The sequence below is a fragment of the Heterodontus francisci genome, chromosome 36 (genome assembly GCF_036365525.1).
Source record: "Heterodontus francisci isolate sHetFra1 chromosome 36, sHetFra1.hap1, whole genome shotgun sequence".
NCBI classification, from domain to species: domain Eukaryota; kingdom Metazoa; phylum Chordata; class Chondrichthyes; order Heterodontiformes; family Heterodontidae; genus Heterodontus; species Heterodontus francisci.
Genome location: NC_090406.1, coordinates 5,922,018 through 5,939,931, shown reverse-complemented (window position 1 = coordinate 5,939,931; position 17,914 = coordinate 5,922,018). Strand labels below are relative to the sequence as shown.

Genomic DNA, 17,914 nt, shown 5'->3' with positions numbered 1-17,914 from the left:
CCATGGCCCAATGTTAATTCTAAGTAAATGAGTTTTTAGTGAGTTGAAGTTGGGCCCCATATTCCTGCGCTCTAAAACGCACTCCCTAAATTCCAACCATCCCCCACCCCTCATTACTCTGCCCTCCATGCTCAAAAACCTCCCCAAAACCCAACGCTGCAACAGCCTTCAATCATTTCCTGCAATGAGAATGCAGAGAAGCACACAAGTTGAAAAGGTCTCTTCAACCCATCTGGCAGCTTCCAAAAATTCTTCCCACCTTAATTTACTTTTCTTCCAGTCCTTTTTTTTTTAGTGCAAGCTTTATTTCTCGTTCTGTACTTGATTCCTAATTCACCCATTTCCTTCTGTTATTCCTCTGTTTCTATTTCCATCCTTAAAACAATTTGGTTCAGGAGATAAACTGTTGGTCCCAACACCAAGCTCTCCGATGCCCCAGTTATCAACTCCGCGTCCAACAATCAGCAGCGTAAAAGATTTGAGCTGAAGGGGGCAAGGAAAGCATATGGGACATGTCACAATACAGCCCTCTCCAGTAAATCCTGGGCCATTGCCTCGCTGCGACTCCCCTACCTTCCTGCGTCCTTCGAAACAGAAATGACCACGTCCAGTTGTGGGTCGGCAATTTTGTTACACACGACATCCATGTCGATGACGGATTCGAGGCAGTCGGGTCCCCCCTGGATGCAGCAGTGATTATCTGGGCAGTAGCATTGATTATCCAGCCCCTTGTACCCCTGGTTGTGTCCACATTTCTCCAGTGTCACAGTGGTGGCCATTCCTGAAACTCCAACATGGATGAACAACTGAAAGAAGAAAATTAACAAACGAATGTAAAAATTTGACGGGCAGGAAAGGACCAGCTGGTCCTTTAAATCTGACCCATACATCAGCTGAACTCTTCTCCCCAACCTCACCACCTCCCTATCTTCCAAACCCCCACCCCCCCCGACCTTTACCCCTTTCCCCCCTTCCGCCAACCCCTCTTATCCTTCCCCCACTCTTGCTCCCCTTCCCATCACCCCCCCCCCCCCCCCACCACACCCTAATCCCCACCAACCCTTCCACTTCTACCAGGATAGTGTAGAGGGAACATAACTTCTGCTGTACCTGAGCATGTCTGATGGGACAGCATAGAGGAAACTTTACATACTTCTTGCATACTTACCACTTTTCCATATGTTCTGCACTCACCTTTTCTTCTCACTTGTGATGAAGGCCTGAAAGAGCTGGAATCCAAGCCTCCCAGCCACAGAAATTTTACATATCCTTAGAACAGGAAGTTGGAGCCCATGTCACTTTCTTGCCTTTGTGCAAGGACATGCAAGGGGCAAGGTCTATGTGGGAGGCAATGGGAGCCAAGTCTACACGGAAACTCAGGTGGTTAGTTCCTACGATTTGGATTCAGAAGCAGGAAGGCTGGACCTGAAGGTACGGACTCAGAAGCAGCTACTAAGTGATAGAGAACAAGGAGATGGTGGAAAATTGGTCCTGATTAACAGCAAGTGTTAAATTTTAAAGGCCAATCAGATCTATGTGACAACAAGCAACAGTTGAAAATTAATTTGTTTACGTATTTATATTGAACAGATGATAAATGATTCCAATATTCTTGTAGAAATACACATAGATCAGAGAAGGCAAGATGTCTGGGACAGAGGATTTAGGGAGAGAAATAATTATAGTGGCCAGTGATTATCTAAATTTCCAATCACGTGATACGGACCAATGGACCAATGAGATGCAGACAATATCCATGCTGACAATGTGACTCCATAGACCAATTAGAATTGTGGAACACAATGTCCTGCTCCCGATTCTCCCACCCCCACCAGCCACAGCACTCCCTCCCCCACCCTCAGTTAATCATCCACCTACAACCAGATAAAAATTCAAAACTAAATTTGACAAGAAGAGTTAGGTTAAGAAAATAACAAGTGAGTATTGATACTGCTGTGTCAGCCAATGAGTTTAAGGCAGAGTAGAATTTATGGCAGGACAGCAAACTCGTGCTAAACTACAGCAACATCTCCCAATAAAGGCAGGATTATTTCTCCAGCAAAATGCAGTGAGTGGAGGATAATTACACAATACAAATTATGCACATAAAATCAATCCAGGCATTTACACCAATGCACTCTCCAAGCATGACTGACAGGGGAATTACCTAATTATCTACATTCTGGCCAGGACTTGTGTGGCCACTATATGCAGCTAATAATTCTAATTGTGGTTACATTATCCAGGAGGAAGAATGTGCCTAACCTGGGGATTATGAAGTTTCCACAGAGAAGGAATCAAATCCAGGACCTTCTGGTATTCCACTGGAATCTCATACACATACAGATCCACTTCATCACCCAGCCCGAGCTTCTGCAACTCCTGAAATACAGTCAGAAGGTAAACGATAGTGGCAGATGGACAGGGGTTCGGTAGAAACCATTTGGCCTTGGAATCACATTGCAAGAAGAGCACCTTGAACACCGATAAGTGGGGTGTCTGGATTACTACCTGTGGGCTACAATCCATCCAGCAAATTCCAGACAACTCGGTCCCATTTGTGTTTAAGTTTCCTACTCACTGGTTTGGAAAGGGCTGTTTTTCACGCTGCAGTCATCCTTATTTTCAAATCCCTACAAGGACTTTGCCCCCCTCATCTCTGTAATCTCCTCCAGCCCTACAACATTCCGAGATCTCTGTATTCCTCCGATTCAGGCCTCCTCTTCAGCCCTGATCATCATTCCCCCACTGGTGGCCATGTTTCAACTGCATAAGCTTTAAACTCTGAAATTTCCTCTCTAAACCTCTTCCCCTCACTCTCTCCTCCTCTAGGAGGCTTTTTATAACGTACATCTTTGACCAAGCTTTGGGCCACCTGTCCCAATAGCTCATTATGTGGGTAGGCATCAAATTTTGTTTGATAGTTGTTCCTGTGAGGTGCCTTGGGATGTCTTATTACTTTAAAGGCACTACATAAATGCAAGTTGCTGTTGCCTCATTTGCGGTTAAATCATAAATGAGACCAAGATCCAACAGTGTCCGCAATTGGAGATATCTGCAAGTTAACAGGAACCTGGAAGCCAAATCTTACGTGTCCCAAGGCACTTGGATAGACATAGAGGTCACAGAAAATGCTGGAAATACTCAACCTCTCATGCAGCATCTGTAGAGAGAAACAAACAGTTAACGTTTCAGGTTGATGACCTTTCATCAGAACTGGTAAAGGTTAGAGATGTAATCGGTTTCAAACAAGTGCAGAGGAAAAGGAAAGTGGGGAGGAAAGAACAAAAGGGAAGATCTGTGATAGGGTGGAAGGCAGGAGTGAATGACTGATAAAAAGGATGATGGTGCATGTAGTATAATGTACATAAGCTGTTGCCGTGTAGATGTATATAGACCTTAAGCATCATAAGAGAATGTGATGTCATGAATCCGAACCTCATGCTGCTCAGTGTTAATGTAGATGCTGTAGAGTTGAGATCTCTGCAAATAAATTCCTGTTACTTTGACCCAAAGTCTACAATCCTCATTTAATATTAACAGCACACTGACCAGTATAGTACAGTGCAAGGCAAAATGGGGTGGTAATGGGACAAGTAAAGAAACAAAAAGATGGATCTTGAGGTGTAAATGGCAAAAGCAGAATCATTACTAGCACCTGCTGACCAGAAAAACGGGAGCAGTGGTTACAATCTGTAATTGTTGAAATCAATGTCGAGTCTGGAAGGTTGTAAAGTGCCAAATCAAGTTAACAACCCATTCAGCCCAACTGGCTCCATATCCTACTTTGTGTGATTTTTAGAGAGCCTCTCAGGCACAAACTCAGCAAAATGTGATCAATACATCGTTCTCCCACAACATTCAAACACTCGTCCACCAACCTCAAACTTCACTGCTGATTTGGCAACTTTTTTTCCCCCAAATAAAAAAAATTCTGTAACAAGTTGTATGACAAAATTTATGCAAAGATTAAACAGACGAAAATATATTCAGAAAAACACCTGCGGGTTGAAGAAAAAAGGAATGAAGCAGTCAGATTCTGTAGATTTGTACCATTGTAAACCTCTTAAATCAAAGATTTGCGCAGTTTAGTTCTATCTGTACCTGATGAATGTTAGTGTAGAATGATGGTCTGGGGCTTGCTGAGTGGAATTTTAAAGGATAGGTACCAGCTCTACCTATAAGCAGACTTAAAACAGTGCACAAGTACACCTCAAACACGCACAGAAAAAGGACAGTCTGCATGATGGCACTTAGACAGAACAGCCTTGTGCTGTAGTCCCTTAAATCCAGCCTCTATAAAAAGTCTTAACAGTGGAATAATGGAATGGCTCACATCTCAGGACAATGAAATCCTTTGTTGTTTCTCAATAACCAGCAGTCAGTCTAGCCATGATAGACTTGAATTCTGTCATTTTCTGCCATACCAAGTACCAGGATCTTTTCCCATCTCCCTCCCCCACCAATGCTGAACAAGTTCACAGTGTACTTAAAATCTGACCCCCTCTTGTATGTGCCCCAGACTCTGCCTACCAGTTACTTTACAAGAGCAATATTAATAAAAGCAACAGAAAGTACAAGCACAAAACAAGACACAGGAATAAAACCAAGCCCTTCAAGCAAAATTTAAAAAATGGTTATGACCATGTTAAAGAACAGAATCTCAGATTAAAACATTGTTAGGCTTAGCAGGTAGAACAGGGACAAAATACAGATTTAAAATAAAACCCACCAACCCACCCCTTCCCCACCCATAGGGCAGAGTTCCGTGGAATAGAAAGCCCCTGAAACCACAAATGAAACAGCAGAATTTAACAGTCCTAATCAGGGACAATAAATACAGTTGTATTTTTGAGTAACTGCAGTCCATAAATGTGCATTTTTGGGTCATATTTTTGAGTTAAAGAATTAAATGTAGACGAAACAATAAAATGAAACAGAACCAACTGCTGGTTCTGAATGACGGATAGGAAAGTGTCATTCCTAGGGGGTCATGCAGAGTCTATATATAGGGCTCTGAGCAGGTCGCACCCTGTGTGCTACACTCGGTGCTGCTCACAAGGGAACCATCCAAACTTTGCCAGGGCCACAAGGGAATGGCCTCAGAACTGGAGGAGAAACTGGATTTCATCCTTACGAGGTGGTGGTGAGAGGGGACCATATGGAGTTATAGGGTATGAAACGGAATAGAAGACGTTCATCCTAAGAACTGTTTAAAATGAAACAAATTAAATTTATATAGCACCTTTAATAAAGTAAAAACACCCCAATGTGCTTCACAGGAACATTATCAAAATTTGATACCGAGCCACAGGAGATATTAGGATATAAGGAGCACCTTAAAAGAAGTAGAGGGCTGGAGAGGTTTAGCAAGGGAATTTCAGAGCTTAGGGCCTTGGCAGCTGAAAGCACAGCCACCAATAGCGGAGCCATTGAAATAGAGAACGCACAAGAAAGCAGAAGTGGAGGAGTGCAGAGATCTCGGAAGACTGCAGTGCTGGAGGAGGTTACAGAGATAGGGTGGGCTGGAGATTTTCTTTTAATAAATCTGTTTTTTGCGATATAGGAATTGCTAACAAGGGTGCCAATTTTAATGACCATCCCTAGTTGCCTCGAGTTTGATACGGCTGAGTGCCTGATTGGCAGGTTCCCTAAAAAGGATGTTAGTGAATCAGTTGGGTTTATCCAACAATCAGAGCTTCATGGTCACTTTTACGGATTATAGTTTCTATGGATCAATAAACTAGATATGCAGAGTGGGCTCTCTCCTCAATACCTACCTTTGTAACAAGAGTTCAGGATCCTTTGCAGTACTGAGCTTGGTGCAGAGTAAGAGCTTTGGGCACTTTCCCACCCATTATAAAACAGAAGGTCAGGTCAAGCAGTCTTGCAGCTGTGAAAGGACACACAGTCGATGCTGCTCATCTGCCCCTGGGGATTCTCCATCGACAAGCTGAACTAACCATGTTGGAATGGGAAGGCATCAGGCAAACTCGATGCCTCTACACCTGGGGGTGGAGGGAAGGAGCTGTCAGCAATGTGCTGTCATCTCTCCATTAATCATGACGAAGCTTCAAAATAGTGCAACCAGGTCTCTACTTCAGGCACACAGTATTGATGACAGCTTTAAGGGGTTGAGCGAAAAGATTTTATGGCATCAAAGAATACAGGAAAAAAACTAATTATGCTGCCCAGTGACCAGGTGCGTCTATGCCTGCCTTTCAGATGAGTTGTTAAACCAAGGCCCTATCTGGTGTCTCAGGTGGGTGTAAAAGATCCCAAAGCATGAAATTGCAGAACAAGGAAATGCTCCCCAGTGTCCTCGGCCAATATTTATCCCTCAACCAACATCTCTAAAATACAGATTATCTGGTGATTATCACAATGCTGTTCGCAAATTGGAAAATGGGTTTTCCTATATTCCAACAGTGACTACATTCCAAAAAGTACTTCTTTGGCTGAAAAGCACTTTGGGACTTTGAAGTCATGGAAGGCATTGCATAAAATTCAACTTCTTCCTTTCTCACTGATTGTAGCGAATGTGTTTTATACATACATAGGATATGTGGCACAGAAACAGGCCACTCAACCCAACGGTCCATGCAAGCGTTTATGCTCCACTCAAGCCTTCTCCCTCATGTGCTTGCCTAGCTTCTCTTTAAATGCATCTTATAGGGCTTGCTTTAACCACTCCCCATGGTAGTGTTTTCCACATTGTCACCATTCTTTAGGTAAAGTTTTTTTTCTGAAGTTCCTATTGGATTTCTTGGTGACTATTGACAGCCTCTAGTTTTGCTCTTCCTCACAAGTGGAAACATCCTCTCCGTATCCATTCTATTAAAACGTGTTCATGTTGCCATCCCTGCATATGCAACCGACAGCTTTTAAAGTACATCACCCCTCATTTTGTGTCAGGTTGATTGTTACTGGTATGTCTCTTTACATATAGTTTAACTCTACTTCGTCCAACTTCAGGATAAATAGTTTAGAATCTGAATTCTGAAGCAGATGGTTGCGATGATTGCAGAACAAGTTTATTTTCTTGCAGCACTCTCTATGTTCAACTGCAATCTAATCATGAAAAATATTGCACAAGAAACATTTGTATCACAGGTCTGTGCAGGCTGACAGACAGGCATGCCGGTATTTTTTAAAAAAATATTTGTTCTGGCAATGTAGGAGTGCTGACACGGCCAGTAATGTTTATACCACCTCCAGTTACCCGAGTTTGATACAACCGAGTGGCTTGCTACGAGTCAGCCGCATTGCTGTGGGACTGGGGTCATAGGGGCCAGCAGAATTCCTTCCCTAAAGAGGACATTAGTACTTTTACTACAATCCGACAGTTTGATGGTCACTTTTAACAAATAAAAAAATGTGTAATCAGTTAACACTTACATTGCCCTGGTGGGATTTGAACTCATGTTCTCTGGATCATTAGTCCAGAGTTCTGGATTACTAGTCCAGTAACATGACCACTACACTGCCACACCCAGGTGCTAAACCAAGGCTCCATCTGCCTTTGCACTGAATGTTAAACATCTCATGTCATTGTATGGAGAGCAAGAGTGTTCTCCTGACGTCACGGCCAACATTCATTCCTCAACTAACAAAGCTAAAAGTAAAAACCCAGACTAATTGGTCACTCATCTTGCTGTGGTTATTGGGATTTCAGTAAAAAAAAAAGTCACATTTTACCAAACAGGTTACTTCAGAAGTAATTAATGGCAAGACATATAATGTCGAGCACAGCAACAGGCCATTTGGCCCAACTGGTCCATGCTGGTGCTTACGCTTCACTTGAGCCTCCTCCCACCCCTCTTCATCTCACCCCATCAACATATCTTTCTATTCCTTTCTCACACCTGCTTATCCAGCTTCCCCTTAAATGCACCTACTCTATTTGCCTCAACCACTCCACATGATAGCGAATTCCACATTCTCACCATTCCCTGGGTAAAGCAATTTCTCCTGAATTCCCTATTGGATTTATGAGTGACTATCTTATATTTATGGCCCCTAGTTCTGGTCTGCCTCACAAGTGGAAACACCTTTTACGTGGAATTTACAGCATAGAAACAGGCCATTCAGCTCATCTGGTCTATGTTGGTGTCTATGTTCCACGGGACTACTTTTACCCCTCTTCACCTCACCGTACACCTTCTATTCCTTTCCCCTTCATGTGTTTATCCAACTTCCCCTTAAATGCATCTTTGCTATTTGCCTCAACCACTCCCTGTGATAGCGATTTCCACATTCTCACCACTCTCTGGGTAAATTAGTAAAGTAGTGGCCTGTTTAACACTAGATGTCTATCTCTCTTTCATATTATTTGAAAAGTAATTTTGCTCGTAAAATATGATCTAAAAATGGAATAGTTTACATTGGTCAGGCAGGAAATGTTTGACATCTCATATTACAATTGTAAATACGCTTTTTTAAAAAAAAAAAGTACTTCATTACCTGCAAAATACTTTGTAACGTCCTGAGGTAGTGAAATGCGCTATATTAATGCAAATTCTCTCTTGCATAGAATCATACAGCAAAAAGGGAGGCCATTTGGCCTATCGTGCCTGTCCCAGCTTTTTGAAAGAGCTATCCAATTAGTCCTACTCTCCCTGCTATTGCCCACAGCCCTGCAAATCTTTCTCTTTCAAATATTTATCCAATTCCCTTTCTAAGGTTGTTATTGAATCTACTTCCACTGCCCTTTCGCCCTGTGTGTCTACCCAAAGCCTTTCATAATCTTAAAGACCTTATCAGGTCAATCCTCAGCCTTCGCGTTTCTAGAAAAAAATTGAGGTCCAGCCTATTCAATATTTCCTGATAGGATGATACCAAAACTGAGAGAATGTAACTAATGCATCTTTTTTGCACCTTCTCCAGTGCTTCTATAATCCTTTCTATATTCTGGAGACCAGAATTGTGAACAGTTCTCCAAGTGTGGTCTAACCAAGTTTCTATATAAAGTTTCACATAACATTGCTACTTTTCAATTGTAGCCTTTTAGAAATGAACCCCAATGCTTGGTTTGCTTTTTTAAAAAAAAAATAAAGCTTCATTAACCTGCAGCACTTTGTGATTTGTGCATCTGTATCCCCAGATCCCTCTGCTCCCCTATCCTATTTGAACACTTTTCTAAGGAGTATGCAGCCTCCTTATTCTTCCTACCAAGGTGTACCACCTTACATTCATCTTTATTGAAATTCATTTGTCATGGCACATGAAACACGAGATGTGGTAATCAATGAAAATCTGTCTTTTTGAAGTATACTGTGGGAAAATGTGAGGTTGTCCACTTTAGCAAGTAGAAAAGCATGGAGAGAAACTGCAGAGTGCTATGGTACAGGGGGACCTGGGTGTCCTTATACATGAATCACAAAATGTCAGCATGCAGGTACAGTAAGTAACTCAGAAGGAAAATGGAATGTTGGACTTTATTGCAAGGGGGATGGAGTGTGAAAACAGGGAAGTCTTGCGACAACTGAACGGGGTATTGGTGAGACCACACCTAGAGTAGTTTAGTTTAGAGATACAGCACTGAAACAGGCCCTTCGGCCCACCGACTCTGTGCCGACCATCAACCACCCATTTATACTAATCCTACACTAATTCCATATTCCTACCACATCCCCACCTGTCTCCATATTTCCCTACTACCTACCTATAGTACGGGCAATTTATAATGGCCAATTTATCCATCAACCTGCAAGTCTTTGGCATGTGGAAGGAAACCGGAGCACCCGGACGAAACCCACGCAGACACAGGGAGAACGTGCAAACTCCACAAAGGCAGTACCCAGAATTGAACCCGGGTCGCTGGAGTTGAGAGGCTGCGGTGCTAACCACTGCGCCACTGTACCTCCTAGTACTGCGTACTGTTCTGGTCATCTTATTTAAGGAGGGATATACTTGCATTGGAAGCAGTTCAGAGAAGGCTCACTTGGCTGATTCCTGGAATGAGGGGTTTGCCTTATAAGGAAAGGGTGAGCAGGTCAAACCTATGCTCATCAGAGTTAAGAATGAGGGGTGATCTTATTAAAATGTACAAGTTTCTGAGGGGGCTTGACAGGGTAGATGTTGAGAGGACGTTTCCCCTTGTGGGGGAATCTAGAACTAAGGGGCACAATTTCAAATTAAGGGGTCTCCCATTTAAGACTGAGATGAGGAGGAATTTCTTCTGAGGGTCGTTAGTGTTTGGAATTCTCTTCCTCAGCGAGCAGTAGAGGCTGGGTCATTGAATATATTCAAGGCTGAGTTAGATAGATTTTTGATTAACCAGGAAGTCAGGAGTTATGGGGAGCAGGCAGGAAAGTGGAGTTAAAGCAACTATCAGATCAGACATGATCTTATTGAATGGAGCAGGAATGGCCTACTCCTATTTATGTCAGTTATGTTCTTATAACTCTCCTGCAACTATCGTCAGTTAATCATCAAACCAGCCTGGAGAAACTATTTACAGGTTTGAAGATGGAATATGCAACAGAATTATTAAATTTCAATCAAATGGTACTCTATTCATGAAGCTTTGGGGTTTTGATAGAATTGTTAAGACGACACACTGTCCAGTGGCAGGTGGGTCGGTAATCAGAAGATTTAGGTAATCGGCAAAAGAACCAAGGGTGGATGGGATGGGTGAGGGAAAGAGAGAAGAATTTTTTTAAAATAAACACAGTGAGTTATGATCTGGAATGCTGTGTCTGAAAGGGTGGTGGAAGCAGATTCAATAGGAACAAAGGAGCAGAAGCAGGCCATTCAGCCCGTCAAGCCTGCTCGGCCATTCGATTAGATCAACCACCTCAACGTCACTTTCCCACGCTATCCTATCCCTTGATCTCATTAATATCCGGATATCTATCCATTTCTGTCTTGAACACGCTCAATGATTGAGCTTCCACAGCCCTCTGGGGTAGAGAATTCCAAAGATTCACCACCCTCTGAGTGAAGAAATTCCTCCTCATCTCGGTCTTAAATGGCCTACTCCTTATTCGGAGACCATATCCCCTGGTTCTAGACTCACCAGCCAGGAGAAACATTCTATCAACATCCACCCTGTCACGCCCTGTAAGAATTTTCGAAGTTTCAATGAGATCACCACACATTCTTCAAAACTCTAGAAAATACAGTGGGGAAACAAGGGGGAAATGGAGCTAATTAGAAAGCCCTTTCAAAGAGCCAGCACAGGCACATTGGGCCGAATTACTTCCTTTTGTGCTGTATGATTCTATGGTTTGATGAAAAAGGCATCATATAGCAGTCCAGCACATCTAAAACATCCCAAAAGATCTTTAGACTTGCATTCTCAAATGTGGTGACTATTCCATATGCAAGTACTGCAATCACTTGGCTGTTTTGATGCAACAATGATCCCTAATCAGGTGAATAGCAGAGTAACCTAAGGTGGTTTTGGTCAAGGAAGGAATAATGATCAGGCCACTGGGAACTTCAACATCTTTCTGAATCAGAAACCGATAGGTAGGGCCTCAGCTTAATGCTCTCACCTTAAGGACATTAGCTCCAGACTGCACTGTGTTACTTACTCATATTACACGATAGACAGTTTAACCAACTGCAACACCACCATATTATTGTGCTGTCCTTTGGCTTATCCAATGAGTTATCAGTAAACTAAGAAAACAAAAAGTGTATGTTTGATACATACTTGAGGTCACAGTCTCAGAATGCGGGGTTGGCCATTTAGGACTGAGATCAGGAGAAAGTTCTTCAAAGGGCTGTGAATCTTTGGAATGCTTGACCTGAGAGCTCCGGATGCTCAATTGTTATGTATATTCAAGATAGAGATAGATAGGTTAATGGATACCAAGGGAATTAAGGAATATGGGATAGGGTGGGAAAGTGGAATTGAAGTCGAAGATCAGCCATGATCTTATTGAATGGCAGAGCAGGTTCCAAAGGCCAAATGGTTTAAACCTGCTCCTAGTTTTTACGTCTTTATACAGCTCATATAGGACGTTTCTAATCAAATTGTTCAGATAGATTGGACGTCAACACCGTACCCCAGTGTTATACAGTGACAGACTTGTACCCACAAGTACTGTACCCCAGTGTTATACAGCGACAGACTTGTACCCACAAGTACTGTACCCCAGTGTTATACAGCGACAGACTTGTACCTACAAGTACTGTACCCCAGTGTGATAGTGACAGACCTATCCCCACAAGTACTGTACCCCAGTGTGATACAGTGACAGACCTGTACCCACAAGTACTGTACCCCAGTGTTATACAGCGACAGACCCGTACCCACAAGTACTGTACCCCAGTGTTATACAGCGACAGACCCGTACCCACAAGTACTGTACCCCAGTGTTGGTGACAGACCTGTCCCAAGTACTGTACCCCAGTGTGATACAGTGACAGACCTATCCCCACAAGTACTGTACCCCAGTGTGATACAGTGACAGACCTGTCTCCATAAGTACTGCACCCCAGTATTAGACAATGATAAACTTGCATCCACCAGTACTGTACCCTATTGTTAAGCTGAGTTTTCTCTCCAGGGATAACCCGGGTTTGGAAGATCAGAACATATAGTTTAACTGTTGTGTGTTTTCCTTCAGTTTAGTTGGACACAGCATGAAAATTCCACAAACCCAGTGGCTACACAGTACAGGCCTATAAAGATCGATTTATATTTCAGTTACAACTATTCTGATAAAAGGTCACTGACAAAAAGTGTTTACTTGCCTTTTCTCTGTTCAGAGGCTGATGGCTTTGGCTTGCATTTTCTGCTTATATTTGATCAAAGTCCACAACTGTTAGACTTACTGAAATCCTGAGCGACCGTCTGTCCATATCTCCCTCACGTTGTACTTGTTTAGAACATTTAAGGGTACACACCCACAAGATCAAAAAGGTACATGCACACATGTAGACAGTCACAATTACAAATGTTCCTGGACTCTGATCTCAAGCATCTAGATTTTGAAAAGGACAGACTAGTGCCCTTGAACCGATTAAGGACGTTGCAAAGCAAACTCAATTGCAGTCAGTGAGCACTCCTGACCCTTTCACTGTCAAGGTCAAAGACTATGGATTTTGTTACATACTCGAACCCAATATTTCCCTGCCCTCCCGCATATGATGCCACTGCTGAGTTACCGTTAACCCTTTCAGTAATCAGGAACAGATGTCTAGATTGGTAGCCATTTTACATAAACAATCCCATAAATGGCAACAAGGTAAATGATCAGTGAGTCAAATAAGGGGAGGCTGTGGCATAGTGATATTGTCACTGGACCAGAGGCCCAGGGTACTGCTCTGGGGACATGGATCGAATCCCACCACAGCAGAAGGTGGAATTTTAATTCAATTAAATCAATTCAGTTAATAAATCTGGAATTAAAATCTAGTCTATTGTTGATTTCCATAAAAACCCATCTGGTTCACTTTAGGGAAGGAAATCTGTTGTCCATTCATGGTCTGGCCTACATGTGACTCCAGACCCACAGAAATGTAGTTGACTCTTAAATGCCCTCAAATGGCCGAGCAAGCCACGCAGTTGTACCTAACCGCTACAAAGTCAATGAATGAATGAAATCGGACGGACCACCCGGCATTGACCTAAGCACCAGAAACGACAACGGCAAACCCAGCCCTGTCAACCCAGCAAAGTCCTCCTTACCAACATCAGGGGGCTTGTGCCAAAGTTGGGAGAGCTGTCCCACAGACTAGTCAAGCAACAGCCTGACATAGTCACACACAGGGATCATACCTTACAGACAATATCCCAGACACCGCCATCACTAGCCATGGGTATGTCCTGCCACACCAGCAGGGCAGACCCAGCAGAGGTGGTGGCACAGAGGGAGTTGTCCTGGGAGTCCTCAACAACGACTCTGGACCCCATGAAGTTTCATGGTATGGAAACCTCCTGCTGATCACCACCTACCGCCCCCCTCAGCTGATGAATCAGTACTCTTTCATGTTGAACACCACTTGGAGGAAGCCCTGAGGGTGGCAAGGGCACAGAATGTACCTTGGGTTGGGGACTTCAATGTCCACCAAGAATGGTTCGGTAGCACCACTACTGACCGAGCTGCCAAATTCTAAAGGACATAGGTGCTAGACTGGGTCTGCGGCAGGTGGTGAGGTAACCAACACGAGGGAAAAGCATAATTGACCTCGCCCTCACCGATCTGCCTACACAGTCCTTGTGGAAACGAAGTCCCGCCTTCACATTGAGGATACTCTCCATCAAGTTGTGCAGCACTGCCACCATGCTAAATGGGATAGATTTAGAACAGATCTAGCAATGCAAAACTGGGTATCCATGAGGTGTTGTGGGCCATCAGCAGAACTGTATTCAACCACAATCTGTAACCTCATGGTCCGGTATATCCCCCACTCTACCATTACCATCAAGCTGAAGGATCAACCCGGGTTCAATGAATAGTGCAGGAGGGCATGCCAGGAGCAGCACCAGGCATACCTCAAAATGAGGTATCAACCTGGTGAGGCTACAACCCAGCACTACTTGTGTGCCAAAACAACGGAAGCAGCATGCGATAGACAGAGCTAAGCGATCCCACAACCAACTGATTAGTTCTAAGCTCTGCAGTCCTGCTACATCCAGTCATGAATAGTGGTGGACAATTCAACAACTGACAGGAGAAGGTGGCTCCACAAATATCCCCATCCTCAATGATGGGGGAGCCCAGCACATCAGTGCGAAAGGTAAGGCAGAAGCATTTGCAACAATCTTCAGCCGGAAGTACCGAGTTGATGATCCATCTTGGCCTCCTCCTGAAGTCTGCAGTATTATAGATGCCACTCTTCAGCCAATTCGATTTACTCCATGTGATATCAAGAAACGACTGAAGGCACTGGATACTGCAAAGGCTATGGGTCCTGACAACAATCCGACAATAGTACTGAAGACGTGTGCTCCAGAACTAGCTGCGCCCCTAGCCAAACTGTTCCAGTACAGCTAAAACACTGGCACTGGCAAGGTGGAAAATTGCCCAATTATGTCCTGTACACAAAAAGCAGGACAAATCCAACCCAGCCAATTACTGCCCCATCAGTCTACTCTCAATCATCAGTAAAGTGATGGAAGGTGTCATCAACAGTGCCATCAAGCAGCACTTGTTCAGCAATAACCTGCTCAGTGACGCTCAGTTTGGGTTCCGCCAGGGCCACTCAGCTCCTAACCTCATTACAGCCTTGGTTCAAACATAAGCAAAAGAGCTGAACTCAAGAGGTGAGGTGAGAGTGACTGCCCTTGACATCAAGGCAGCATTTGACAGAGTATGGCATCATGGAGCCCTAGCAAAACTGGAGTCGATGGAAATCAGAGGGAAAACTCTCCACTGTTGGAGTTGCACCTAGCGCAAAGGAAGATGGTTAGGGTTCTTGGAGGCCGTTCATCTCAGCTCCAAGACATCACTGCAGATGTTCCTCAGGGTAGTGTCCTAGGCCCAACCATCTTCAGCTGCTTCAATGACCTTCCTTCAATCATAAGGTCAGAAGTGGGGATGTTCGCTGATGATTGCACAATGTTCAGCACCATTCGTGACTCCTCAGATACTGAAGCAGTCCTTGGTGGTCGGCACAGACACGATGGGCCGAAGGGCCTGTTTCTGTGCTCTATGACTCTGGAGCTCTCTTCCCTGGAGAGTGGTGGAGGCAGGGTCATTGAATTTTTTTAAGGCAGAGGTAATGAATCAGCCTGCGTAGAAATGCAGCAAGACCTGGACAATATCCAGGCTTGGGCTGATAAGTGGCAAGTAACATTGGCGCCAAACAAGTGCCAGGCAATGACCATCTCCAACAAGAGAGAATCTAACCATCTCCCCTTGACATTCAATGGCATTACCATCGCAGAATCCCCTATCAACATCCTGAGGGGTTACTATTGACCAGAAACTGAACTGCAGTAGCCATATATTTACCGTGGCTACAAGAGCAGGTCAGAAACTCAGAATCCTGCAGCGAGTAACTCACCTCCTGACTCCCCAAAGCCTGTCCACCATCTACAAGGCACAAGTCAGGAGTGTGATGGAATACTCTCCACTTGCCTGGATGGGCGCAACTCCAACAACACTCAAGAAGCTCAACACCATCCAGGACAAAGCAGCCCGCTTGATTGGCACCCAATCCACAAACATTCACTCCCTCCACCACTGACACACAGTGGCAGCAGTGTGTACCTAAAAAAAATTAATCAGCCGAGTCCTCAGCTGCTGCTTGTGTGCCTAAACAAAGTGATTCTGATGCCTTCAGTGTGTTTGATTCACTAAAAGACATAGAAAGAACTTGCATTTAAATAGTGCCTTTTATGACATCAGGACGTCCCAAAGCACTTTAAAGCCAATTAAATACCTTTTGAAGTGTAGCCACCGTTGCAATGTAGGAAACATGGTAGCCAAATTTGTGCACAGCAAGCTCCAACAAACAGTAATGTGAAAATGACCAAATAAATCGTCTCTTTTAAGTGATGCTGGTTGAGGAATATTGACCAGGGCACTGGGGATAACTCCCCTGCTCTTCGAAAGTGAACCCTGGATCTTGTACGTTCACGTGCGGGGGCAGACTGAGCCACAGTTGAATGTCTCACCCAAAAGATGGAACCTCTGACAGCGCAGCACTCCCTCGGAGCTGTACTGGGAGTGTCAGTCTGGATTATGCACTTAGGTGTCTGGAGTGGGGCCTGAACTCATGACCTCTGACTCAGAAGGGAGAGTGCTGCCCATTAAGCCAGGGTTAACATACTGCAGCTTCAAGAAAGACCCAGGCTGCCAATGGGCAAGGCTAGCGCCTATGAAGGATGCAGTCTCATGGAGTGACACTGCCATTGATTTTCTGGAAGTTAAGGCCATTTATACAATATCAAATGCTGCCAACACAAGGCAAACAGTGTACATTTTGGTCAGTTTTAATTTGAGTAAAACTACCCTATGAAAAAGGAAGAAAAAAAAAAGACATGCAATTAGACACAAACCAAGCAAAGAGATGATTAGGTTGCCAACTCTGGTTGGACGCATTCCTGGAGGTTGTATCATATGAACACCTGCCTCTAACTGCCCCACCCGGTCAATGAGACCTTTTATCCCATATAATAAAAACAAAGTACTCAGCTGGTCTGGCAGCATCTGCAGAGAGAGAGAAACAGTTATAAAAGCAAGATACTGCAGATGCTGGAAATCTGAAATAAAAACAAGAAATGCTGGAAATACTCAGCAGGTCTGACAGCATCTGTGGAGAGGGAAACAGAGTTAATGTTTTAGGTCAGTGACCCTTCATCAGAACTGGCAAATGTTAGAAATAACATTTAGGTTTAATAGGTTTTAAGCAAATAAAGCAGGGGTGGGGCAAGAGATAACAAAAGGCAAGGTGTTGATAGGACAGAGGGTCACAGAGAATAACTGACCAGAAGGTCATGGAGCAAAGGCAAAGGGTGTGTTAATGGCGTGCTGAAAGACAAAGCATTATTACAGAGAGGGTGCTAAGGGACAGAAAAGTGAACAGCCCTGGCCCAAAGCACAAACATTGAAAAAAACAATGGGCAGGCACATAGTAAAAAAAGAAAACTGAAATAAAAGAAAAAATAACTAAAAATAAAAAGGGGGGCCCATCATGCTCTGAAACAGAGTTAACCTTTCAGGTTTGTGACCACTGTATTGATGTCGTTTCCTGTCTCGCCCTGAACTGGAAAACTTCAACTTTGCTTCCAATTTCCACCCTCCTCTCACTTTTACTGGTCCATTTCCAACACTTCCCTTCCTCGACTTCTCGGTCTCTATCGCTGGGGATAGGTTGTCCACCAATATTAATTACAAGTCCACTGAATCCCACAGGTACACATCCTCACACCCTGCCTCCTGGAAGAACTCCATTCCATTGTCCCAGTTTCTCCGTCTCATCTGTTCTGATCATGCAACCTTCCACAACA

General features: G+C 43.9%; 1 protein-coding gene across 4 annotated transcripts in view; it reads right to left on the bottom strand.

Moving 5' to 3' along the window:
• The window catches only part of pgpep1 (pyroglutamyl-peptidase I), a 47,999-nt gene that overhangs the window by 10,218 nt on the left and 19,867 nt on the right, over positions 1-17,914 (bottom strand). For 2 of the 4 annotated variants that reach the window (XM_068016030.1, XM_068016029.1), the window contains exons 3-4: positions 2,266-2,382; positions 574-806 (exon numbers count right to left, since the gene is read on the bottom strand). In XM_068016030.1, coding sequence (XP_067872131.1) covers positions 574-806; positions 2,266-2,382 — 350 coding nt within the window. The remainder of the gene's footprint in view (positions 1-573; positions 807-2,265; positions 2,383-17,914) is intronic. The other 2 variants (XM_068016032.1, XM_068016031.1) reach the window with 1 other exon arrangement.